The sequence below is a fragment of the Neoarthrinium moseri genome (assembly GCF_022829205.1).
Source record: "Neoarthrinium moseri strain CBS 164.80 chromosome Unknown scaffold11_Wmoseri_CBS_16480, whole genome shotgun sequence".
Taxonomy (NCBI): domain Eukaryota; kingdom Fungi; phylum Ascomycota; class Sordariomycetes; order Amphisphaeriales; family Apiosporaceae; genus Neoarthrinium; species Neoarthrinium moseri.
The window spans coordinates 82,575-106,169 of record NW_026055125.1 but is presented as its reverse complement, the minus strand read 5'-3'; the positions used below and the strand labels follow the sequence as shown (position 1 = coordinate 106,169).

The window sequence follows — 23,595 nt, the reverse complement described above, 5'->3', positions numbered from 1 at the left end:
CTTCCGACTAGGCCAAGAACCGCACCCCAACAGCGACTGGTACAGAGCATGTAGGCAGCCACCGTCACGTGAACGAAGATACATAACCGCAAGCGTCGACCCCCAGCTCTTCGGCCGTAGCCCCAGCTATAGCTACTGCCGGTGCACCGTCGAAATTTTGCCCATGTTCCCACGCCAACGGTTAGATCAGATGATGATAGATGCATCCAATAACAGGCGTCGCCGACTGGCGCGTAAGCTCCAGGCACAACCTCCTACTCGGGACGGCAGAATGTGACGGGATCCGGATACTGGGCCTCCATCTGGCACTTTGAGTTGTTGACGACAGCCTTACACCAAACGCTGTTGTTCATCTTCCAAACACTGGCTCCTCGTCGGTTGACAGTAGAGTATAGGCCAACGTCTGGGCCAGACTCTTGTGTGGATGCTTTGGATGAATTCTATTAAGAAATGGGTCGTCAGGCTTTATTACGTTTTGATCGTCTCAGAGATGAGTCTGAGGTGTCTTGTCTTTCCGGCTTCTCTTTCCTCTTGGATGGTTTTCCCAACCTTGAGGCTTCAGTCGGCTGCACATCTGTGGGCAAATCCTTCTCTCGTTTGGAGGATAGAGAATGACCATCGCCTTGCTTCATCATCACATAAGCCACCTTTTCGACATCGGTTGCGCTGACACCCAGACGCTTGACTACGGCTTGGGCAACTTTGTTCAGCTCTTGGTACTCCTTGGCATTGTACTTGATGGGAGATTTCTGGCCCTTGCAGCAGAGCCAGTAGAATGCCTCATCAGAGAAGAAAATTACCCTCTCAGGATCGTGTACCGAGAGAAGCAAAGATGCTGTTGCAGGACCAACGCCCTTGAGCTTACAGATGCCATCCAGAGCTTTGGAGGGGTTTGGGTCTGCCCAGTATGATTTGATGGCGCCACTGACGGTTTCCTGTACCGAGTCGGCATCGTTTGACGAAACTAGTTTCATGAGCGTTGGGCGAAACTTTCCATGACGGCTGCGATGAGTTAGAGAGATATGACAATTGTAGCTCACTGTCTGAGACAGGAAGGGATAACAGGATCGATCTACACCTGGCAAGGTGATCATGAGGACTTATGACCGCGTATCGGTTGCGCATGGGACAATATAAGAGAAATAGTTTACAGAAACGTACAGTTTCCAATCAACCAAGGTTTTGACATCCTCGTGGTTCATGGTCCGTTTCGGTTTCTGAGAGCTGAACGAGCCAACAGCCTCGCCATATCGGAACTCGTCTAGTTCTGCGAGAGTTTTCTGGCCGGGCTTAGCTGTAATAAATGGTCAATAATGAGGTGCTTCACCGGGCGAGTGGTAACCTGCAGTTCTTGCTGCTTGAGATGTCATCGATCAAGGACGGATATTGCTTCAGCACCTCGTTAAACTCATCGAGAGTGATGCTCTCGGGTAGCAGAGCTTGTGGTGCCATTGTTTATGGCTCGAACATGCACTAGGACGATGATGGACAGCAGGCTATATCGACCAGAGCGCGGAGGAAAATAACCCTCCGGCTTGCACCACGATACTGCTGAGAGAGTACTTAGGTACTGGTGCGTGGGTAGAAATGGACATGAACCGGATGCCAGCTTTCGCTCCCGGGTGCGCACCCGATCCCATTAGTATAGTGCCCCCCAGGCCGGCGACTTTTGCCGCCTGGTGATCCGTGCCCAGGCCTCCCTTCCAGTGCACCCCCACCTGTTCCAGACTCTCAGTGTCTCCATAATTCCGGTCAAGGCCGGCGGGGCGAACGAATTTAAGGGACTTCTTCCTCTTCCCATGCGCTGATCCCGAGAAAAAAATACGACGTCCCCTTTTCCCGCGCCGGCAACCTCACCATCTCTCCGAACCCTTTGAAACACCTTGCGACAAGTGATTTCGATCCCCTGCGATCCAGCGACTATTTCAACCGTCAAAATGGGTAACGTAAGTCTGCCTCCCGCTATCCGGCGCAAATACGATGCCCAAAGTTTCAAAATAGTACCGCCTCAGCTGACATTCTTCATCCACAGGGAGCCAAGGCACAGCAGAAGCGCGAGCGCAACGCAAAGGACGGCAAGGTCGCCAAGTCACAGCTGAAGAGCGTATGTGCATCCGATTCCTGCCAAGATCCTACCAGGCAAAGAACTATCTTATCGCCTGTGCAAAGCGGTTCCCCAGAAGAGCACCCAGCTAACGAATCCGCTCGCAGAACGTCCAGGCTATGGACATCCAGTGCAACATCTGCAAGTCGACCTTCTTGAAGACGACCCGTGCTCCTCAGTACGTGCAATTACGAGACCGGAATGAGGGAACCTGGCCGTGACTAACAAGAATCAAAGGCTCACCGAGCACGCTGTCAACAAGCACAGCAAGACTCTCCCCGAGTGCTTCCCTACCTACGAGGTCAAATAGAGCCCTGCCATGCCATCACCCGCGGCCTCGGGCCAGGGATGTTGGATTCCCGGTTCGCAATCCGGTTCGCAATCCGGTCCGGACGGGTGGACAGAGAGCCGATAGTAAAGGGGGCCACTGGACATAGCGAAGGCGTACACTGGAAGCAAGACGGGAAGACGTGTCTTACGAGTCTTACGAGTAAATGATATTCATGCTTTGGGATATACTAAGTAAAAAAAAAACAAAGACCACACAACCGCTCTCATTGATGCTGCTGCTGCTGCCTGTGTCATGCAATCCCCTTAATGTGCTTCCACAGCCGCCGGTTGCGTACCATTGGTGCCGCCGGCGCTGCCACTGTCACCAGCCTTGCTCATCCTCTCCTTCTCCCTTGCCTCCCGCGCCTGCTGCTCCCTGATGTCCCTCAGGATGTCCGGGTACCAGCGCTCGCCCACGTCCGGGTGGCTCTTGACACGGTTCCGCAGGGTCGCCTCGCCCAGCGTCTTGGCCACGCCGCCCTTGCGGAAGGTGAACTCGACGTCGTCCAGGCGGCCGCCGTTGCGCTCCAGCACGGCAGCCCGCTGCGCCCGGACCGCGGCCGGCACCTCGCCCACGCCGACCGTCTCGAGGTCCTCGAAGGTCGCGTCCCCGCGCACCCCCTGGAAGAAGGGGATGCTGAAGCGCGCGCCCTCGCCCGCCGCCGGGCTCAGCACCCGGTGCGTCGTGCTGCAGCAGACGCCCTGCGTCAGCGCCTCGAGCCCCTGCCCGATGGCGACCACCAGCGTGCCGGCGACGGGCGGGCAGTCGATCCACTCGCCGCGCATGTTCTGCACCTGCAGCCCGCGGTGCGCGCTCGCCTGCAGCAGGTACGACGTCAGCATGCTGTCCTTGTGCGGGCCGACGCCCTGGCCGTGGCCCGCGGCGGCCGCTCCGAGGCCCAGCTCCGCCACGTCCGGGTACTTGACGACCTTGAGCTTGTGCTGCTGGCGGGGGCCCTCGTCAAAGTACTTGTCGAAGGCCGAGGGCGGCAGGCCGACGGCCTCGGCGATCAGCGACGTGAAGCGGATCGAGACGGCGCCCATGCGGCGCATGTACTCGGTAAACACGGGCCGGAACCGCGGCAGCACGTCGCCCGACGGCCACTGGTTCGGCGCCAGCAGGTTGTGGTGCGCCGGGGCCCCGGGCCCCGGCACCGGGTGCTCCGTCGATAGGTCGATCTGCTCGCGGTGGTCGACGGCGCCGGCCGTGATCTCGGCCGACAGCTGCGAGTAGCCCAGGAAGGAGGGCGCGTTCTTCATTTCGATTTTGAGTCTGTTCGACTCACCCTCTTGTGTGTTAGTGGTAGGAATTTGGAACCCAAGCACGAGGAGTAAAGGGGAAGACAAAAGGAGAAAGTAGTTCTTCTGATGCAAAGTCATCTGGACAAGGTTCTAAAGGATCTGGGGCCGTATAGGAATGAAACTGGGCGTAGAAAGAGAGAGAAGACGGGGATAAGGGTGTCAACACTGACTTCTCTTCTAGTGGGATATCGAAGAACGCCTTGCCTTCTCTGATGACATCCGCGAAGAGCTCATCTGGGATGCCCACGTTCTTGAGATAGAGGAACCCGACTTCCATCAGGGCATGCCGTAAGTCCGCGAGGAAGGCTGGCTTCGTAGCTGGATCACTGGCCAAGGCTAGGTCTAGAATCGGGACTTCGCTGAAAGCCATTGCAAAGACGATAAGATGGGACGATGACTGATCTCAGTCAAGCTTCTGGCCACAGGGTTAGTCGACCGATACGATAAGTTCAATAAGTTGGTAAATACTTATTCAGTGTAGTATCACGGGCTACCTCAAGATGGTGGTGATGAAGATTATCTTCTTGATTGTTGTGTCAGATTTTATGACTTCTATTAGGTATCAAGTCAAAGGCTGCAATGGATGTTCTACTCTACTCTCCGTCGAACCTCAGTACCGATGGCGTAATTCCTAGATCGGCCGGCCTATGCATCCGCTACCCCACAACACGCTTCATGGAAATGTGGACCGTCCTTCAAAGGGCCGAAACACTGCCATTGAATCTTGAGATGACCTGGACTGCTTTTTACCCCCTTAACCTCGGGTGCACCGTTGAACGCCTGAAAAGATCCTGCCGCGAGACTCTCGTTCTGGAAGAGCGGCGCGGACTGCCGACTATCGCGAGCCAAGAGCACTGAAAGATGCGCATGTTTATGCCTAGGTCGCGCGTGCATGCATCATCGGCTCAAGCAGGATCCAGAGATTAACTTATCGAGGCTGCTATAGGTTAACCCGGATTCATCATTCACACTCCGTGCATGCGCTCTTGACCCCTGATTAAGGATATAGACGACACTAGACTCACGCCGCCTCAGCCGGGCTGGACTTTGAGGTGAAGAGCTTGGTGACTTGGTAGAACATGTCTTCGATGGGTGGCATGGCGAATGGCGGTGCCGAGTCGAATAGTTCTGCGAGCTTTTGAGGGGGAACCACGACAGGGTATTCTTCACCCTCCATTGCTACATCTTCTGGAGCATCCACCTCCATCTCATCATCGCTGGCAACCTCGTCTGTCTCGTTGACGAAGGCGAGAACACCATTTTCAATGGCATTCGCGGGCTCTTTGTCAAGGTTGATATCAGCCAAAGGTTGAGCTACGGCCACAGAGTTTGTATCTGCGCTCTGGCTGAGGGACCAGACCTGGGCCGAGGAATCCAGGACAAGATATCCGCTGGAACCAGGGGAAGTAATCAATGATACCACGGGGTGTGAGAATTGATGAACAAATTCCGGCTCACAACCGTCGAAGTTGAATACGGCCACCTCGGACTTGACCACCTCATGCCTGTTGGCGCGCGAAACAGTGATCGCAAAGCTACGCGATGGGTAGTCCACCTCAAGCTGCGACAGAGATTGAATCGCTGCCGCCGCACCATCCGGACTCAGGTTGATACCGTACGTCAACTCGTCTTGAACAATGTTGTATACAACGAGCACCTGAGACAAGACGATGACTTGCGTCGACAGTACCCGAAGACTCTGGACTGATCCGCTGATAAGACCATCGAGCGAATCCACAACGCTACCAGACTCAACATCGACAAGGTAGGTCGCAGACTCGGGGCCGTTCTGGAAAGCGCAGGCTAGCATAGAGCCGTCTTCGGAAAACGACAATGCACCACTCCGCTGGGGTGAAGATCTGCCCAATACGACTTGCGAGTCCGCGAGGGCTTTGTTCTCCTGAAGATGGATCGCAGAAACACAGGCCCAGCTCTCCATTGCCTTGCCCGTTCTGCTCTTGACAACGATGCCATCACGCTGCCTGATGGCGGGTTTCCATAATCTCACCACACCATCCTCGCCGATGGTGGCAAAGGTATGAGACGTTGGATCGGCGGCCAGATCAAGGACACGTTCATCCCGACCGGTGTAGTGGGGGGCGTTGACGCGGGACACGAGCTCCAACGTCTGGCCTTCGCTTGGGGTGGTCCAGAATTTTAGGTATACCTCGCGCCTATCCGCGGATGAGTCCAAGACCTCAGTGTCCCGCGCAGGAGGCTGCCACTCGTCCACAGTAGCAAACCACTTCGCATCATGTGAATATGCCATGTGGGTCACCCTGGGCTCTGTGATTGGGTAGCCCTTTGATGTTGCGTTGACGTCGGTGGGATGCGTTCGAGTCATCGCCTGTTTCGCAATACCTTGAACGGTGCTGAGATCTAGAGTCTGCAGCAGTGGTGTAGATGCTGCATCTCCAGAATGGCTAGTCTGCTGTCCATTGCCGACGCATACCTGTAAGCGCGTAGCATTCTTTGGGTCGATAGCTGCAGGAATCTTTGAGAGTATGGTTCGGTCTTGGACTTGACCGATTCTTTTGACAAAATTGTCCTTCGATGGCGGCGGCGGGGCAACAAGTGACTGGATGCCAGAGACATAAGTGGTAGGCTTCATCTCCGCTGTAGACATAATCATGGTCGAATTATCGTCCAGATGAATGACATAATTAGAACCGCGGCTAGAGATGACAATGTTCTCAATAGTGGCGGTCAAATGAGGAAGCACGTCGATCTTCCCTGTATCCAATTGCCACGAAACCAAAACCGATTCGGAGCCACCGGAGATGATGTAGTTACCTAGAAAGTCAGCACGTCGTTCCTCAAGAGTTCACAGTGAGGCTCACCATCTTGCGACCACTTGACGGCGTGCACAGCCTTGCGGTGCCAGTGGTATTTCCTAGGCTGTAAGGTGTAGTTCTTGCCACCAGCCTTCTGCAGATATTGCAACTGAGGCAAAAGGTCATTGTAGAAGTAGATTGCTCCGCGTGCGCATCCGACCACGAGATCGAGTACAGCCTCATCACCAGCGCGAAGTTGTGACTTGCGGTTCAGGTGGACACGCTCAGCGCCGCGTAGGTCGAGGGAGGTTATTTCGTCGGCGCAATCGAGTATGAAGAACTCGTAAGCAAGGTCCTTGATGGAGCCACAGAAGGTCGTCTGAAGCGAGCCGAGAATGATGTCTCTCCTCGAAGAAGCGGCGAGAGCTCGGCCGTTGTCGATGGAGCGCAGGTTTTCAATAACGTCCTCGCGAGAGAGCAGCGGTCTCTGCTTCTTCAGCTCCTTGTCCTGAACATGGCAAGCCCAGATATGCCAGGTGTCGTTCGCGAGGCCGGAGACGAAAGGCACATCCGTAGGTCGCTTGTTGATCACCACGGACTGCACAGTAAAATCCTTGAGCATTGAGCAGTCGAGCTGAACAGGTGCGTCAAAGCCCTGGCCGGTGGTCCAGTTGCCCTGCCACAGTCGGCCAGTGGATGAGGCGATCCAGAGGAGATCTGGCGAGGTCGGGGACAGAGAGAAACCGACGATGTTCTCGGTGTTCTTGGCGACTAGCGGCAGTGGTATCTTGCGGATAAGAAGAGAGTCGGCAGCAGAGTATACTTGGACAGAGGTGGTGTATGCGAGAATCAGATACTTGTCGTTGCTGGTAAGGATGGGGTCAATATCCAGCATTCTTCCTCCCATGGGTTGGGACAGCGTCCACGGGGAGGCATCTTGGCTCTTGGTCTGCTTCTTTGCCTTCTTCCGCTGCTCTGACTTGACTTCGAGGATCCGGGTTTCGACTAGAGGGGTCCCTGGAGCGGCTTCCTGGTAGTCCAGGGGCTCAGGCTGGGGAGAGCTCTCGCGGTGTGAGCCAGTCGACTCCCTGTTCTTCAACTTCTGCTTGTCTCGCTTCGCTCGTTTACTCCTGCCGAGTTCTTCGGCGTCCCGCTTGCGCTTGCTCGCAGCCTTGGCCTCCTGCGAGAAGGTCAGTTACCGGGAGGGTGCCCTGATTTTGGGACTGGCTGCACCTACATCGATCGTCGTGCTGGGCGCCATGATGGGCTGTTGGCTGTCAAGAAGGATGCTGTGACGGCGGGTTGTCGTGTCACGTTCACGGTCAAAAACTTTGGACCCGGCCTTTGCTCGACCTGAAGCTGCAGACAGGCGGCGGATTGGATTTCAGAAAAAAAGTTCCAGGAACTAGCACGATAAGCCCCACACTCGAACCGCGATAAGGCCGCCCCGGGTGGTACATCCATTCTACAAGCCTCGGAGCACAAGTCCAACGAGAACAGCCGCTGACCAGATCGTCTTTGGGAATGACAAAGTAGTCGTGTCAAGAGACATGACGAATTCTACGGGTGAAGCAGCTTTTGCCAAGCTCTGAGCTTTCTAGAAGCGTACTCGAGTCCACTGTCTAAGATCAACGGTACCAGCTGGCAAATCCCCGGCAAAGTTGTTCTGGACGCGATCGGGCGCTGATTGGCTTGTGCCGACGCCCCAACTTTAGTGAGCCGGAAGGCTGCAGCGAGTCTCAAATTTTGTAGAGCCTCATTCCAATCCAGCAGCGCCCGTCTTTGTCGCAACCCGCTCCCGTACCAAGCGCTTCCTCCACGCCTGCACGCAACCCCGTCAGACACCACCTCCGATCAAAGTCAAGATGATTATCCCCATTCGCTGCTTCTCTTGTGGCAAGGTACGCACGCTCCGGGCCTCCGCGCCGCCTTGCCTGCCAACCACCCGCGGCCTGGAATGCTAACGCAACAAACAGGTCACTGGAGATCTCTGGGAGCGCTACCTCAAGCTTGTTGACGATGGTGCTACCGATGGGTCAGTAACCGTCCCTCCAAATCTACCGTTACCTCTGCTAACGCCTACCGACAGTGAGGCCATGGACCAGCTCGGTCTCAAGCGCTACTGCTGCCGCCGTATGATCATGACACACGTCGACCTTATCGAGAAGCTGCTCAAGTATGTCATATTGCCCCTCAACCGCCACCCCAGAAGGAGGAAGTTTGGTTTCCATCGGTTGATCCGGACGTGGAGGCTAATCACAGGTTTAAGGTACACTCCCGATGGTCGCCACGAGAAGAAGGTCACTCTGCACCGAGGCTAGAGCGCAACGCGGTACTCGACTGTGTTAGGCGATCGGTAGGATTCTTTGAATCCGCAAAACTGCATTCTACGGCGTTGGGGAAAAGCGATTCTGCACTTGATTTGGGATATTAGGAACACCTAGAGGGAGAGAACACAAGCTCGCAGAGCACTCAAGTCATGGCCATTGGTGACGGTATCCCCGAACGCGTCAAAAATCTGCCTTGAGCTCTTGGTCTTTTTGGAGGCGTAGTGCCACCTGCATTGGATATGGGGCAGTCCCGTTCCTCTTTCCTCGACCAGGTCGTGGCCGTGGCCGCAGCAAAGGCTGTGCGAGGCGAGATCCTCAGACGGATACTAGCTGGGGCGTCTATTGCCATTGTTTGTTGGATCTCAATCGCGCTTACCGAGCAATATAGCCGCCCTTGCTGCGAGCGTACAGGGGTCGACGGCAGCATCCAAGACAGTGGCCAACAATGACCGCTTAGCATAAATAGCGAATCATGTGATCAAGAGGATTCGGGAAATGTGACAACCAGGATTGCCAATATCGATTGCATCACAAGCCATGGCCATGACCCGTGAGCTGTAGAGAGATTTGATTCTCCAGGTGCGAAGAACACTCCTGGACAAGCACACTCCTGGACCTTGTGTGAATTACGCCTAGTCCAATTATGGAGGGCGTTTAAGGGATGCGTTGTCAATGCATCAGGGCAGTTCCAAGATGTCCGCTCGACGAACCACACCAGGATTCGCCATGTGGGCAATGTGAGGTTGCCCAACCGGCCAACTGGGTCCCACAGAGTTGCATGGCGTCGGAGGATTTCTGATCGTCGGCATTGCGGCTCTGATTTATCACATTGAACATTGCTCACGAGAGATGGCCTCGCCGCAACCGTGCACATCACGTCCGCGAGGTGGTGTGATTTTGGCAGGGGACAATCCGCTTGTGCTTGTCAAATAACGTTACCACTTTAGGTGAAAGGTGCCTACACATTCAAGCAGCACTCAGCGAAGGGGCTTCCAACATCTCTCCCCCCGGCGTGCCAGCCCAGGGATGTTGCCAAAGTATACAAATTCCCCACCATCGCGTCTGTGCCGTTCTCTCGCGGCCAACCGTTTTTATTAGCGACCTGGCGAGCTTAGCTTAGCTTGGGCAGTATGGCGCCTATGCAGCTACCGGCTTGCTATTCCTTTTTGTATGCAATCCTACGTTCTATCGGAATCGAGACTGAAATGATCCATCTTGTGGTCGGACATTGTCTCGAGATCACCACGAGGAATTTGACCCCTCGCATGACCCCCATAAGGCGGGGACTGCATCCCCTTCGAATTGTAGGACCGCTACTGATGACCTGTGCTATAATGCCCCACTCGTTGCTCTCTGCAATTATTGGCTGACACTCAGTGCCTGCGTTGGTGTCTAGTGTACACCGACAGTGAGGAAAGCCAGGAAGTCCCGGCTTGAGACCAACCAGTCAGACGTGAGAAGCTGTCCAAGCTTTTCCGGCCGCTGTCTGTAAGGCTAGCGTTCAGCACGGCAATTGACTTGCGAAAGCCAACCAGATGACGAGGCAGTCGCCGAAGAATGGCTGCAGAATTTGCGAAGACGGACGTCAGCCGAGTCAGCAGAGGCTCGTAGAGTCGGGGGACCAGAAGGAACAAATCTGTCTCAATGTCTGTCAGAGTTGCAAGCGTCGGACGGTGATATCCGACGGGGCAACATGACAAGCCCTAGGCTGGATGCAAGCACCCATGAACAGTTCGCAGGGCCGGAGACAGCCAGCCCAGATGCGATTGGGGGCAGTTTTCCAGAAGCTGGCAGGTGCAGTGATAGACAGGGAATTGCCAGCCTTCGCTCTCGACGGCGCCGTAGGATGGAGGCACAAATACACCCGGCACGCCACAATTTGTAACAAAGTACCATTCGGCAATAGCTGGGCTCTCGGCGAGGCCTACAAAGCTCAAAACTGCTTCTGACAAGGACTTGAAGGTGATACGACAAAAGTACGAGCTCAAGGGAAGCACAACCCGAGGCCCGAAGCAATCATGGACTTGCATGTGTGCATCTTCGTCTCCTGCAAAACTCGGCCCCCACCTCCAGTCTCGTAGACCTCTCCCACTGGTTCTTTCTGCGCACGTCCGTGATGAAAAGCAAGCATTGGCTCCTGTCTCCTATCACTGTTGTCTTCATGCCCAATGTTGTGCAGACACATCACAGCTGTTGCGAAACATCACAGTGTTTTCTGGCTGCATGATGCTAAGAGTGCTGATCTCTAGGTCTAGGTTAGCACATCACTTTGTTCCCCTCCAGGGCCTAGGCGACCCTGTACTATGTACGGGAGGCACCTCACTAGTGCGTATTCTATTAAAAGGCGAACCAGATCGTCGGAAACAGGAAAGCGGGCAAAAACGCCATTTAACTTCGGGGATCAGCGAGTGCGACAAAGTTCCCTTGCATAGCACTTACTGCATGGTGCCGGGTTGTTATCTCGACTTTTGCGTCCATTTCAGGCAAGCTAGTGGGCACCTTTTGCTGGCCACGCTGGCTAGTATACTACCAGACAGACAAGTCTTTGGTCGTGTCAACTTCAAAACAGTTTGCCATCTCTTCTCGCCGTATTCATGGGCGTGGAGAAAGAGCACAAAACGTTCTCCCAAGGTGCTTGGTACCGTGTATGTCCCAACAGCCGGCAAAAGAGTTCAAGCGGGCATATCCGCTCACATCCGGCTGTTTCACCGCTTCATAGGCGGTAGATATTGATACCCATCTTCATATGCTTTCTTTCCAGCAGGGGATCTTGGACTCCCCGCCATCTAAGTGCCCATGGACCACGATCTCGTCGCCCCGCCATGGTGGTTGACTGGGTTAATTCCTAGAACCAGCGGCCGCCCCCTGGTTCGCGACTGGGGTTGGTCTCGACATAGGTTCCTGTGACTCGTCGGTTGAAGCGAGCCACCGCTATTAAGCGCCGAGACCCCTGTCTGCTTCATGCAAGCCCACCCTTCAGAGGAGATGCCCCATCCTCCGAACCATCACTTCGGCGGCATCTGACTGGTCAAGATCCTCACGACTGGTCAAGACGCGCATTCGCGGGCTAGATTGGTACGGTGCAGCGCGAGATACCTGCATTGCATCTTGCTGCTGAACACCAGGAGGCGCAAAGTAAGCCAACAAGGCCACCGGCCAAGTGTCATTGCTGTCTCTGCGTGGGAAACCCACCTGGTCCCTACAGATTACCCGAGCTCCAGAAAGATCAGTCCCGGGCAGATAGAGGACTGGGCTGTATACGGGGGTTGCTGGTTCTGCTGTCTCTGTACGCCTGTTCTTGTCTTCCTCCCACTACGGACCCGACCCCCCAATCACCCAACGACCGGGGGTTACTCTCTACATGCGCACCACGGTCCTTACACGCAGCCTACAGACCTGCCGAAGCACTTCCATCCACTTGAGGCTTAGTGGAGCTTCTTGGATAGAGCTGGTGTCAACCTGGCAGTGGATCAACCAACCCCTCCTCGCCCGGCGATGAATCGAACAACTGGTCACAGTCCTAACGCGCTTCTTCTATCTCTCCTTAGCGGATGAGTACAGCTTCGACCAATTGCGTCTCATCGAGCCTGTCTACTGACCAGTTCCACCAACGTTCCCATATACCATCAGTCTTCGGCCCGGAGCCGCGGCCCCTTCACTGCGGCACAGCCTGGTCGACTATTGCCTTGGGCCCGGTACCCTTGGACCTGGGTCGCTTTTAACGCGGGCAGTTCCCACCCAAGTCTCGTTGCGCCTCTGAGCTGGGCTTTTTTCCTTGAAGCTGGACTTCGCTGGCCCTCCTTCGTACGGCCACCTCGAGGCGTATTCTCTACCGCGCCGTGACGACCTGCGTCAGGGTCCTGTCTGTTGCCATAACGCGACTCACTTATAAGCGCGCTGTGTGGGGTTGCCGACGCTGTGTCTGGCTCCAAGCAACGCGACCTGTCAATCACCCGGTGGCTTCAGACTTCGACTTGCAACAAAGCCGGCCTCGCCATCGCCCGCGAAACCCCCCCTGTGTGCAACCATGGCACTCGAAGCTCCGTTGAGGTCGTCCACCGGCAGTGCTATATCTACCTTCTCGCCCCATACAGATATGGCTGTCTCCTCGCCGGAGTCGCCAGCGCCTCATGCGCACTTCCGCCCAAAGTTCGTACTCGACAACGTTTATGCCCATTGATGTTCGCCTGCTTACTAGAACCTTTTCAGGTCCTCTGCTGGCTCCGTGGAGTCGAGCTCCCTTCGTCCTTCATCCGCCGCTGCTGCTCGATCGTCGTCGATGAACAACTACCTGATGAGTCCCAGTGATATTGTCGGCCCGTCGCCGGTGACTTCGGTAGGGACGGAGGTCACAGAGATCGAGGACGAGGCTTCGGATGATGCCAGGCTGCTGTCTCCCAGCTCAGAATCCTCTTCGCAACCGCAGGTAGGTAGTTGCACAGCCGCCTGGCCGACAGAGAGCTAATGTGGCACTAGCTCCTGATGCTTAGAACAAACTTACCAGACCAAGTGCGCCAGTCAACTAGTGACGAGGCTGTTTCGGTCATCCATGCTCCTGAAAGTTTCCAAAGCTGGGTAAGTTGGAGTTGGAGTCAAGCTGGTGATTTGTTCTGACCATAGTCCATAGACTTCTTCGGACTCCACTGTTGAACCTGCTTCGGAAGAGTCGGCCAAGAAATCATCGCCAAAGACATCCCCAAAACCTAATGAAATCAGAGTACCGGGTCATGCTTCAAAGGTACCTCTCTTGATGGGTTCTGGAACTGAATGTTATACTGACGAAGGAGCAGGCTCGTTCTCCGGGATTGCCCACACCTCCACCCATATCTACAGACGTTAAGCCGATTCGGTTCAGCCTCGACAGTGCTACACCGCGTGCGCAGAATCTACAAGAAGTGCAAGGTCTTTTGAGTGAATCGGCAAGGATACGGTCTAGTAGTGCAAGCAGTCTTGAATGTATGGTAGTCGCCAAGCTCCGTTTTTGTCTTTTGTCGACATACTGATCTCTTACTTAGTAATCCCTGAATCGAGGGAGCCTGAGACTGATGCTGAGCCTGATCCGGAAGCTGACGACGAAGAGGAATTTGTTACGCCTTCCGGTGGAGAGGACATGGAGATCAGATCTCTGAAGACAGCACTTGGGGAGTGCTGGACCTTGTGCAATACCTTGGCTACTCTCAGCACCCACCACCGCGAAAGGGTTTTCAACACATCTGGAACTCCCGATGCGCATGAAAAGGCTTGGAAGGCGTGCTGGAAGTTGTGCCAGCGCCTGTATGATAACCGCGACGAGGACGACCAGTACTTCAACGTTAAAATGAATCTGGACCTTTGTCGGGATTTCTGTCAGTCTTTGTTTGATGTCAGAACGAAGAAGGACGAGATAGCAGACTCGGTCCTACGCGTCAGCTTTGAACTGAACAACCAGTAAGTCAATGCGAGTCGCCTCTGCAACGCCTGCTAACTAGCTTTTCCAGTTTATACAGCGCTCAAGACAACAGAAACTTGCCAGAAGCGTTCCGGGAGCGCACTCTGGATTTTTATATCACGTTATGCCATCGGCTCATGAAGCAACGCAACGAGCTCGCTGAGGAGACTGACTCTCTCCTCCGGGCCTGCTGGTCGCTAGCGGAAATGTTATTCAGTCTCAGGCAGAACAAAAGAGAGGGCAAGGGCCCAGACGAAGAACTCCTTGGATCCGCCGTTCAGGCTTGTTGGGAACTATGCGACATCTTCAGGGAAGGATGGACTCAGATAAGACCGGACAGAGGCACTCCAAGGCCGAGCCAAACCAACTTTTTCACCTATCAACGGGATCAAGTAGATCAGGATGGTCGTGCCAGCCGCGCATCGAACAGGTCCAAGCGCGAGAGTCTGAAGAATATGTCACAAGAGAAAACAAAGAAGCCGCCGCCAGTCCCAGAGACACCGGTGACGGAGTTTGAGGACACGCCTGTCTCTCCAGAAAGCCACTCGCCTCAAGCGCCTAACATTATGGTGTTTGGCACAGAAAGCAACAAAGGAGGACGATGGTCCAGCAGTGCGTCGAATTTGTCGGGTTACTCACAAAGCAGCCAGAGAACCTCGAGCACGGCTACTACAGCTACCTCGGCCGAGGACATCAATATCACCCGCATCAAGACACTAATTCTGAAGGCCGCCATGAATGTGGGCTTCTCGCGGGACGATGTTTCTAGTGGTCACGGGGGCACGGCCTCACTGCAATCGTTCGTCAAGTCCTTGCCAACAGGCTCCTTCGGTTCGCTCCCAACACATGCTACGCTCCTTCAAAGCTATAAGAACTTGATCGTCGCGGACTCGTCGTTCCGACATTCGTCTTCGCTTCCAAGCCGGGGCAAACGCGTACTAGCTACCGACATGGCCAAGAGTGTGACATGGATGACACATCGATCAAGCCAGTACGGCTTCTTGAGAGAGCTATTCAAGCTCGTGTTCGGGTTCCAGATGGAAGAGGCCGACACGCGAAAGAATATTAGCATTGTTGTTTGAGCAAGTAGGGCAGACGGCAAGCACTTCCGTCCACGCTCTGCTGCTTTGTGGGAGGTACAGCGATCCATTTAGTTCTCTTTGTTCATTTCTGCCCCTGCTCGAGATACCCTTTCTGGATGGCGCACTTGGTAAAATCGGGTTCGGTACTTTGCATAGCCTATATCTATCTACATCCCCACGACTTTCAACATGTACTGCACCGGTCGTGTTGCGACTATCACCACAATAGACTTATTAAACTACATCTTCGTTGTCGATTAGTATGCTTTACAAGACGCTCGACTATCTTGCCGCGACAGACAGCCGTATCAATAAGCCCGACGTTACTTGTCTCGAGACTACAGATCTTATTTTGAAATGTGATAATCAGGCTGAGAACGCCTCAGAGGATGCTGATCATCGTACCGTTGACTAAAGGCATCCTGAAACTCCCGGTAAGCTGACGGAAAGTAATGCCAGGTCTTGCCTACCAGGTCTTCGTTACAACACGGCGAGTGCACACCACTTGGTGCTAGCCAGTGTGTGGCATCGCGTTGAAGTAGCTGCAGAAAAATGAGGCTGTCAATGCTGTCCAGGCTCCTCGGTAATCGCACTCATTCCAGGCTATTCTCGGAAATGAAATCCGCATTCCAGGGGCCCGGCTCTCTAAACGACGATTCTGCCGCCCGCACTCCTAAGCTATCATCCGCAACATCATCTGCATACTCTTACAAGTCAAAAAGCTCAGAGGTGGAGTTCGTCGGGGCCGTCGCTGTGCGACGACGAGACCTTCGACTATCAAACTAACAACCTCGCCGACGACCGAATCTCTCCGCGAGGAAATGGTCAGGTTCCTCGATAAATTTTCCGAGTTCCCCGTCGTGCAGCGCGAGGAAGCCGGAAACCGTGAAACGACAGTGACAAGACAGATTCATTACTAAATTACTTAAATACTCCCTTTACCAAAATGCTCACTTATTTTTAAGCCGTTTCGCATTAAAACTCAAAATGAAATATACGTTAAATCTTAAGTTATAATATTTAAAGTGTTTTAAATATTAAAATTAAAGTGAAAAAAATGATTATTAAAATAATATTATAATAACCGTACTTTATTTTAATAAAAATAACGTATATTTAATTTAAAATTAAAAATCGAAATTATTTAAGCTATCTTCGGACTTGTGTTACACATGTAATATTAAAAAAAAAACCAGTAAAGAAGAATAACTGATTCTTGTTTTGGGTGCCGTAATCCACCCATTACGATGTTCTCCCGCCGTTTCTTTACCAGTCACATTGCCGAACTTTTAGTTTGGCGTCGCAATGGAATGATGCTTAAGGGTCGGTCTTCATCTCCGTATCAGTACTGGCACCGTCGCCGACGTGAGGAGAGGAAGCGACAATGCTTGCACAGTCCGTACTTGGTTGTGAGACTGCTTCCAACGGCCGACCTGTTAACATGCATGCCACGTCGTAGACCGAGTCGAACTGGACCTGGCCTCCTTGCGTATGTCGGTGAATGATGGGAATCGGGCACCTATCGTGCTGCCCGGCGTAGTACCAACCCACCATGTCCCATCCGGTGCGCGCCTCCGGCATGCAGCCCTCTGGCCGTGGTGGCAGAGTGCCTTCTTGGTTAAACGCGTATGCGTGGGTCGACGGTGGGAACATCTCTGGTGCCAGAACGGTGTGTGGTGTTGGTGTAGGAACCGCGTTTCTACCCGGTCTTACGATTGGCACCGGAGCCGGACCCGGACCCGGAGAGACTCCCGCAGGCAGACTCGATACTGTCGGCGAAAGCATTGTTGTATTGGGAGTCATCATCGCAGCCGGGGCCGTACCGAAGACCGGACTCGTCGTCGTAGTCCTTGCCGTAGTCGTAGCCGGAATCGTCGTCGTAGCCGGAGTCGTGGTCGTAGTCGAAAACCATGCCAAAGCAGGATCCACAACCGTAGCAGCATCCGGAATCGTATTCGTACTAAGATCCGTGGTAATATTCGGAAACCATCTAGTGTCTGACGCCGCCGAGGTCGTCGGAGCTGCGCCCGTAGCTGCAGTCGTGCTGGCAGCTATATTCGATCTCGTGTCGAAAACTGGCTCGTAAACTTGCCCGCTCCCAGGACGTATGCCAAAGTCTCTGTCGCCGGTAAAGGTGCCATCGAAAAACCCAAAGTTGCTGCCGGTATCTTCTAGTGAACCCACGTCGCCGAACAGCTGACCGGCCGGGTTTTGACTGTTAAAAGCCGGACCTTGGCTTTGGTGGTGAACTGCTCCGAAATCCAAGTCGTTCTCTCGGCTGAAAGTCGACAAGTCATAGCCGTGGGTGGCGTCGTAAGGGAGGCCATTGATCATAACCGTCTATTGATGAAGTTAGTGTATATGTTCGTTTATAAATATGTGCATAATTCACATTGTAGTTGTACGGTGGTTGTGTCACTGCTGCTGCTGGCACTGCGCTTGTGACGTAGTCACCTGGTGCCTTCTGTTCACGTTGCTGAGCCTGAGAGTCTCCCTGTCCATTCTAGGGACTGGGGTAGAGACTCTCTGGCTGCCCATGAGGAAGATGGTCGCCAAAGGTCGAACCGCCATTCAAAGCTGGGAATGGCACCTGCTGTGATAACGGGTGGTCTGGAGAAAGGTGACCTTCTCCAGAGTCTGCATGCGCAAGGGCATCCTGCGCACTCTGGGCGGGTGAGCTCGCAGAAGTAGACTTCGATTTCGTTCTACGATTCGAAGTCCTTGCCAAGGTCGCCGATGTGATGACGCCCCTGTTGACCAGGGGCAGTCTGAGGAATGTTAGTCTCCAATGTGTCTCGGGGGGACAGGCAAGGTGAGGACTCACCCAAACTCCGGGTCAGCGCCGTACATGCCCTTCAAGTACTTGTACTGCGCCTTTCCAAACGTAGGACAGTCCCACTTCTCGCGAAAAGCGGCGATGATTTGATCTTGGGGCTCTCCCTTGGCGATCTTGCCAAGAAGCCACTCGATTTGCTTATTAGCGTATTTGCGACCGCCGACCATCTCATATTTTGTCAGTAGATGCCTCGTTTTGACTCAGTGATAGATGTTATGGCAGTACCATGAAAGAAAGATGGATGGTTCTTTGGATGCTTGTGTGGGGGTAGTAAGGCAGGAACGCGGTGCGCCGATGTGCTTGGTGATAGTTGATGTCTGTCGATGGGTTACTCACGAAGTCAGGTCCTTGATGCCTAGTGAGTTCAAGAGCGATCCTTGGTGATAGAAGGGAATATGTTACACTTGGCGTGTGGTCGTGGCGGTGGTGATAGTGATGAAGGGACGTTGGTGGCTAAGTTGGAGCAGAACCACGAGGGCATTTGTAATTTTTAAAGAGCCCCTCATTGGTGAATCGAGGCTCAACTAAGTGAATCTTAGCAATTGACCTTTCAGGAAACATAGCATCGTGAATACTTACCGGTCAGACGAATTACTTGTGTTGTGACAGCTCTATTTCATGTGAGTAGATGTCTTTTAGTTGGTCTCTGAGGCTTTTAGGTTGAAAACGAGCTCGACTGGCTCCAATTCCTGGCCATCGTCAACTCGAGACCTGAAGGTCATTCTGCCATTAAGCTCGCGGGGAAATGTCAGGCGATCAAAGTTCGGATGGTCATATGGCGAAAAATTGTACGGGTAGGTCGAGAACTCTCGTACGCAAAGTTGAGGCGAATGGGGTCGCTGGGCGAGATTGGAGGCAGTACTGCCGATTAATACACCATCAGAGAATAGTTGAAGCCATGGCAAGATGATCTTAAGTGATGACAGTAGATAAGTCCCAAGTCCTCAAGCATTGCACGGAAGAAGTAATCGACAACCCAGTTTTTTAAACACCTTGAATGACTCACAATCGATATCAAATAACAGTGAGCATGGGAGTATAAAATTCAATTGTATGAGTATTACTTAGTGCATGCACAACTCTGTGGGTACTGCAAGTTGTCCGTCGTATGTCAAGAGTTGTGATGGGTCACCTACCATTGTCTGCACCCCATATATGAAATGACTACCTTCCCGTATGAGATTCTCTCACCTGGGTTGCCCTAGGTGAATCCCCTTTCTTCACCCATGCTGTATTCCGACAGGAAATTCATGATCGAGGAAGTGAATGCCGAATATGCCTATGCCATCTATCCTGCATGCGTGAATTCCAACGAGAAAATGAGTAGGTGCACATTCACTATACATGCACCGTGAAGTGACTTGAACTGTCTTTGGTTGTTCTCTCAGTTGGCTACATTCACAAGTGCAATGCACAATCGATAACATGGGATCGCCTTATGGTGTATCCATTGATCTGCACTGTGGCGCACTGAGTGGCAGAGGCATGTTGACAGGCTGTGTGCCTCCAGCTTTAAGGCAGTTGCAATAGGCCAACTTGGGGCAGGCACACTTGTCTATTTCATTTCTAACCCCGAGGAATCTAACGGTTGGTCTACACTCATGCAGTACCTACTCAGAACTGAGCGTTGATCTTCGTAGAAGCTTTCAAGATGACACAAGCTCATTGATAAGTACGTATATGGCTCTACTGAAGCAGTATAGGAGCATTTGTTGTTGCGTGCGAGTTGCTCACTCATTCTCTAAACAGCAGAAACCTTTGACAGTAACCATAGTGATGAATCCAAATTTGTGCAATCCTATTATGGGACATCCCTATCTGTCGCGTTTCTATCACGTTTAGTGACCCCCAGGCTATGGTCGTGTTGCTATAGAGTTTAGTGAGGACAGTCGCAGTTTAGGAATGAGGGGTTGTGATGTCAGAACGTTGCTCCAACCTGCAAGTCGCATAAAGGGCGTGTAAGCCGATCCCGTGACGTAGGTTGCATATTCCTCTCTCTGGATCTGTAAAAGAAGTTGTAGATGAACGAACGACTCATTAGTTGCAGGTGAACCTCCGACGCAGGACCAAATCTCATCTTGATACAGCATATTCGCCCGGGTATCGCTCCTACCACAAGCGCTTATATACGTCTACAGTCAGAGAACAGCACCGGCATGGCCGAATCCAAACATCCAGATCTCACTTCCTTCAAGGCCCTGAGCTTCGACGTATACGGCACACTGATAGACCAGAACGCGGGGCTTCTCAAATCGCTGAGCGCCATCACCTCGCAGCTGCCGGCGGACCACGCGCTGAACGAGGAGCCGCCGGTCCAGGCGCTGGCGCGGTTCCGGGAGCAGGTGCTGGCGCTGGAGGCGCGCGAGCCGACGCTGCTGTTCAACGAGAACCAGGCCATGAGCGCGGTGGCGCTGGCGCACGAGCTGGGCGTGAGCCTGTCCGACAGCGTCGCGGAGCCGTTCGGCAACGCCCCCGGCACCTGGGCGCCGTTCCCGGACACGGTGGACGCGCTGCGGCGGCTGGGCGCCCGCTTCCGCCTCGCCGTGCTGAGCAACGTCGACAACGCCAACTGGCGCAGCACCCAGGAGCGCCAGCTCGCCGGCGTGCGCTTTGACGCCGTCTGCACGGCGCAGGACATCGGGTCGTACAAGCCCGACCGCAAGAACTTTGAGTACCTCTTCGGCCACTGCCGCAAGGAGCTGGGCGTGGACCCGGACAAGGGAGAGCTGCTCCATGTGGCGAAGAGCTTAGAGTTGGACCACGTGCCCGCGAAGGAGCTGGGGCTGAGGAGCGTGTGGATCAGTAGGGGCGGCGACCAGGAGCTTGAGAAATTCCAAGGGCGTGTTGCGTACGAGTGGAAGTTTGCTACGCTTGGAGAGTTTGCCGACGAGGTTGACAGACAGTTCAAGGCAAAGGGCCAGTGAAACCTGAGAGAGTCCCTGCCGTGGCGTGTTCAGGTCCATGGCGGGAGGTTCTGGACCCAAATGCATATCATTGACAGTCTGTACGACTGTGAGCTTGCTAGGACGCAAAAAAACAAGAAGCTGTTGCCGATTTTGACAATATGTATATCTCATCTGGATGGCTCGGGCCTAATAGCATAGCAAGGCGTGCAGCCCAATAGAGCGTGAACTCGTGTAGAAATGCGTTAGTCGTCCGCCATCACAACATCACTACCCCCACCATCACCAGCATCCACTGCGCTACCAGATCGGGCCCTTCTGTGACGTGCTGTAGGTCGTCTCTTAGACGAACTATCGGCACGAACTTCATCAGCACCCCTCCAGCCTCTCCTGATCTTGATCGGCTTCAAGAACCCATCGACATGTACGGCGCCGTGCATTTCGTCTTCACTGTCGACATCGGTAGCGATATCCTGATCTTCCATGTTGTGCACGAGCTTCATGTGCCTGAGAAGGTTGGACTTTCGTGAGAAGCCGTCCGCCTCCCGTGAACAACCCCTGACGCGGCAGAAGTGCGAGCAAGCCACCGAGGCGGAGCGAGACCTTGTCCGGCCTCTCGATTGGGACCGGCTCCTCGACCGGCCGCGCGAATCCTCAGGCGCAACACTCGAAGACCGAATATGACGCTGGGTTTGCGAGCGTTTCTCGTCGCTACTATCATCCTCTCCCTCCGAATCAGGCGTTATATCCGGTATCATCCCCGGATGGTACTGCACAATCCTGTCGTGCCCTGCATGTGCGACGGGCCCCTCCATCATTGTACGCATCTCCATGCTCTGTCCAAAAAGGTCTGCGCACCTCCGCGCCGCCCTGTCCACAGCCGCCTGCGGAAAGCCAGCTAACGCAGCGGCACCCAGGATATCCTTCCAGTCACGAAGACCGAGGCGCCATGCATTGCTCCTTCTCCCGGCCTGTCTCTCCTCCGAGTCACCAGGGGATGCTTCGCGAGATTTTCCGGTCCTGCGCTTCGTTCTATGTCCTGTCGTTGTTGCTTGGGCTTCTGAGTTACTGCTCTTGGGGCCATCCGAGTCCAAGTCGTCCTTGAAGAACGGAGTGCGTTCTTTGCGTAGTTTTGCCACTCTGATATGCCATTCCTGGTCAGTTTCACCCTCAAGGCGAGGATACACTTTCCGTGGCCGGCCTCTTTTCTTCTTCTCCGTGGTTTCCTGGACGGTGGAGGCTGTCTCCGAGTTACCTGGCGGGCCAGATTCTTGACGTGAAGCACCCGTGGAAACATTGTCTCTCGCAGGAGGGGGCGGGGTCCGCAGTCTGACTGCCAAATTCGCTTTTGGGGGCCTCCCTCTCCTTTTCTTTACGGGAGGTGCTGATTCCTTGCTTCGAGACCGCCCTGGGGTTTCTACTGTCTCGGATGCGTCTGAATCGTCCGTAGAGTCGGAAAGATAGCCCACTGCTGCGTCTCGAGAGTTATGTAGCACCATCAGTGTGGCATCCAACTTTTCGAGGATGCTTCTGACAGCAGGTCGCATAAGATGGTAGGACAGCTGATCATCAGTGGCCACGACGGGCACAATATCTCCTGGTTTACCGTGGGACGTGCGGCTTTGAACATCAACCTCAGGCCCGTCGCTGTCGGTGTCCATGGGTATGTCTGCATTCCCCAGGCTTCGGTTCTCATCCTTGGGCTTGATTGACCTTTTGCGTGACCGTGATTTTGACCTAGACCTAGATCTTGACGTTTCTGAAACCGCTCCATCTATGCTCGGCGGCGACGGCGGGTCACTGAAGTCGACGTCTTCTTCGTCCAGGTCATACTCCAGCTCATCCAAGATGTCCGCATCCTCTGGCAACCGGGCTTCGAACCTCTCCTTTGCGAAGCGAAGGACCGCAGCACCTACAGCGTCCTCTAGCGCTGCGCTAGTCGCAAGTCTGATTGGTTTCTCGATGTTGAATCTCTCGTCCTCGTCATTCTCTACGCGGCGCATGAACTCATCTGGCGGCACCCTCTCCCGGCACATTGGCCACGCCGTCCATGAGCGTTGCGGGAGCCAGTCATCTGACTGCACCTTCTGGCCCGTGGTAGCATTGATATCCTATAGGGAGTGTCAATCCTACCGTAGTTCGTCTTTGAAGTTCCAACACAGAGACAGAGCTCATACCTGGTCTGGTAACGGCCCCCTATCCGGACCTGGTACTCGGTGGCGTTGTTTCAGTGCAAATGCATTATACAGGTGAACCGCAAGATCGCGATTTCTGATTTCGTTCAGTGCCGTCAGCGTGTTGATTTCCTCGCGGTTCAAATCCTGCCATGTCGACGATGGACCTTCCCAGCGGTTGGGCCGCTCCGTATCTGAGCCTGAGAAGCTCGAAGAGGTCTCGAAATCGTCATCTGATTCTGCAGCAGCCATAGTGCCGGTCAGCACTCACATTATGATGAGTTGAGTCGTCGCTGTAAGTGTCACTTTTGAGTGGTGAGTTTACAAGGTAG

The 23,595-nt window shown here is 54.0% G+C and overlaps 9 protein-coding genes across 9 annotated transcripts; 4 read left to right on the top strand and 5 right to left on the bottom strand.

Moving 5' to 3' along the window:
* Nucleotides 1-254: 254 nt before the first annotated feature.
* On the bottom strand, nucleotides 255-1,452 carry JN550_004161 (uncharacterized protein; the record flags this gene model as incomplete). The annotated part of the gene is made up of 4 exons (XM_049315646.1): nucleotides 255-403; nucleotides 473-1,002; nucleotides 1,162-1,280; nucleotides 1,399-1,452. The coding sequence occupies 4 exons, from the start codon at nucleotides 1,450-1,452 to the stop codon at nucleotides 255-257; spliced, it is 852 nt and encodes a 283-aa protein (XP_049173699.1).
* Nucleotides 1,453-1,937: 485 nt separating this feature from the next.
* On the top strand, nucleotides 1,938-2,414 carry JN550_004160 (uncharacterized protein; the record flags this gene model as incomplete). Its single annotated transcript, XM_049315645.1, has 4 exons — nucleotides 1,938-1,946; nucleotides 2,033-2,104; nucleotides 2,212-2,282; nucleotides 2,342-2,414. 4 exons carry the CDS (start codon nucleotides 1,938-1,940, stop codon nucleotides 2,412-2,414), a joined length of 225 nt encoding a protein of 74 aa, XP_049173698.1.
* Nucleotides 2,415-2,698: 284 nt separating this feature from the next.
* JN550_004159 (uncharacterized protein) lies at nucleotides 2,699-4,106 on the bottom strand (the record flags this gene model as incomplete). The annotated part of the gene is made up of 2 exons (XM_049315643.1): nucleotides 2,699-3,707; nucleotides 3,907-4,106. The coding sequence occupies 2 exons, from the start codon at nucleotides 4,104-4,106 to the stop codon at nucleotides 2,699-2,701; spliced, it is 1,209 nt and encodes a 402-aa protein (XP_049173697.1).
* A 651-nt stretch (nucleotides 4,107-4,757) lies between these two features.
* Nucleotides 4,758-7,771, bottom strand: JN550_004158 (uncharacterized protein; the record flags this gene model as incomplete). Its single annotated transcript, XM_049315642.1, has 3 exons — nucleotides 4,758-6,529; nucleotides 6,577-7,690; nucleotides 7,748-7,771. The coding sequence occupies 3 exons, from the start codon at nucleotides 7,769-7,771 to the stop codon at nucleotides 4,758-4,760; spliced, it is 2,910 nt and encodes a 969-aa protein (XP_049173696.1).
* A 604-nt stretch (nucleotides 7,772-8,375) lies between these two features.
* Nucleotides 8,376-8,831, top strand: JN550_004157 (uncharacterized protein; the record flags this gene model as incomplete). Its single annotated transcript, XM_049315641.1, has 4 exons — nucleotides 8,376-8,411; nucleotides 8,487-8,545; nucleotides 8,600-8,686; nucleotides 8,780-8,831. 4 exons carry the CDS (start codon nucleotides 8,376-8,378, stop codon nucleotides 8,829-8,831), a joined length of 234 nt encoding a protein of 77 aa, XP_049173695.1.
* A 4,036-nt stretch (nucleotides 8,832-12,867) lies between these two features.
* Nucleotides 12,868-15,350, top strand: JN550_004156 (uncharacterized protein; the record flags this gene model as incomplete). Its single annotated transcript, XM_049315640.1, has 7 exons — nucleotides 12,868-12,989; nucleotides 13,050-13,266; nucleotides 13,317-13,415; nucleotides 13,468-13,578; nucleotides 13,631-13,796; nucleotides 13,856-14,267; nucleotides 14,318-15,350. The coding sequence occupies 7 exons, from the start codon at nucleotides 12,868-12,870 to the stop codon at nucleotides 15,348-15,350; spliced, it is 2,160 nt and encodes a 719-aa protein (XP_049173694.1).
* A 1,317-nt stretch (nucleotides 15,351-16,667) lies between these two features.
* JN550_004155 (uncharacterized protein) lies at nucleotides 16,668-18,353 on the bottom strand (the record flags this gene model as incomplete). The annotated part of the gene is made up of 5 exons (XM_049315639.1): nucleotides 16,668-17,119; nucleotides 17,312-17,690; nucleotides 17,743-17,804; nucleotides 17,862-18,118; nucleotides 18,175-18,353. 5 exons carry the CDS (start codon nucleotides 18,351-18,353, stop codon nucleotides 16,668-16,670), a joined length of 1,329 nt encoding a protein of 442 aa, XP_049173693.1.
* Nucleotides 18,354-20,342: 1,989 nt separating this feature from the next.
* On the top strand, nucleotides 20,343-21,110 carry JN550_004154 (uncharacterized protein; the record flags this gene model as incomplete). The annotated part of the gene is made up of 1 exon (XM_049315638.1): nucleotides 20,343-21,110. One exon carries the CDS (start codon nucleotides 20,343-20,345, stop codon nucleotides 21,108-21,110), a length of 768 nt encoding a protein of 255 aa, XP_049173692.1.
* Nucleotides 21,111-21,334: 224 nt separating this feature from the next.
* On the bottom strand, nucleotides 21,335-23,515 carry JN550_004153 (uncharacterized protein; the record flags this gene model as incomplete). Its single annotated transcript, XM_049315637.1, has 2 exons — nucleotides 21,335-23,200; nucleotides 23,267-23,515. 2 exons carry the CDS (start codon nucleotides 23,513-23,515, stop codon nucleotides 21,335-21,337), a joined length of 2,115 nt encoding a protein of 704 aa, XP_049173691.1.
* Nucleotides 23,516-23,595: the final 80 nt, after the last annotated feature.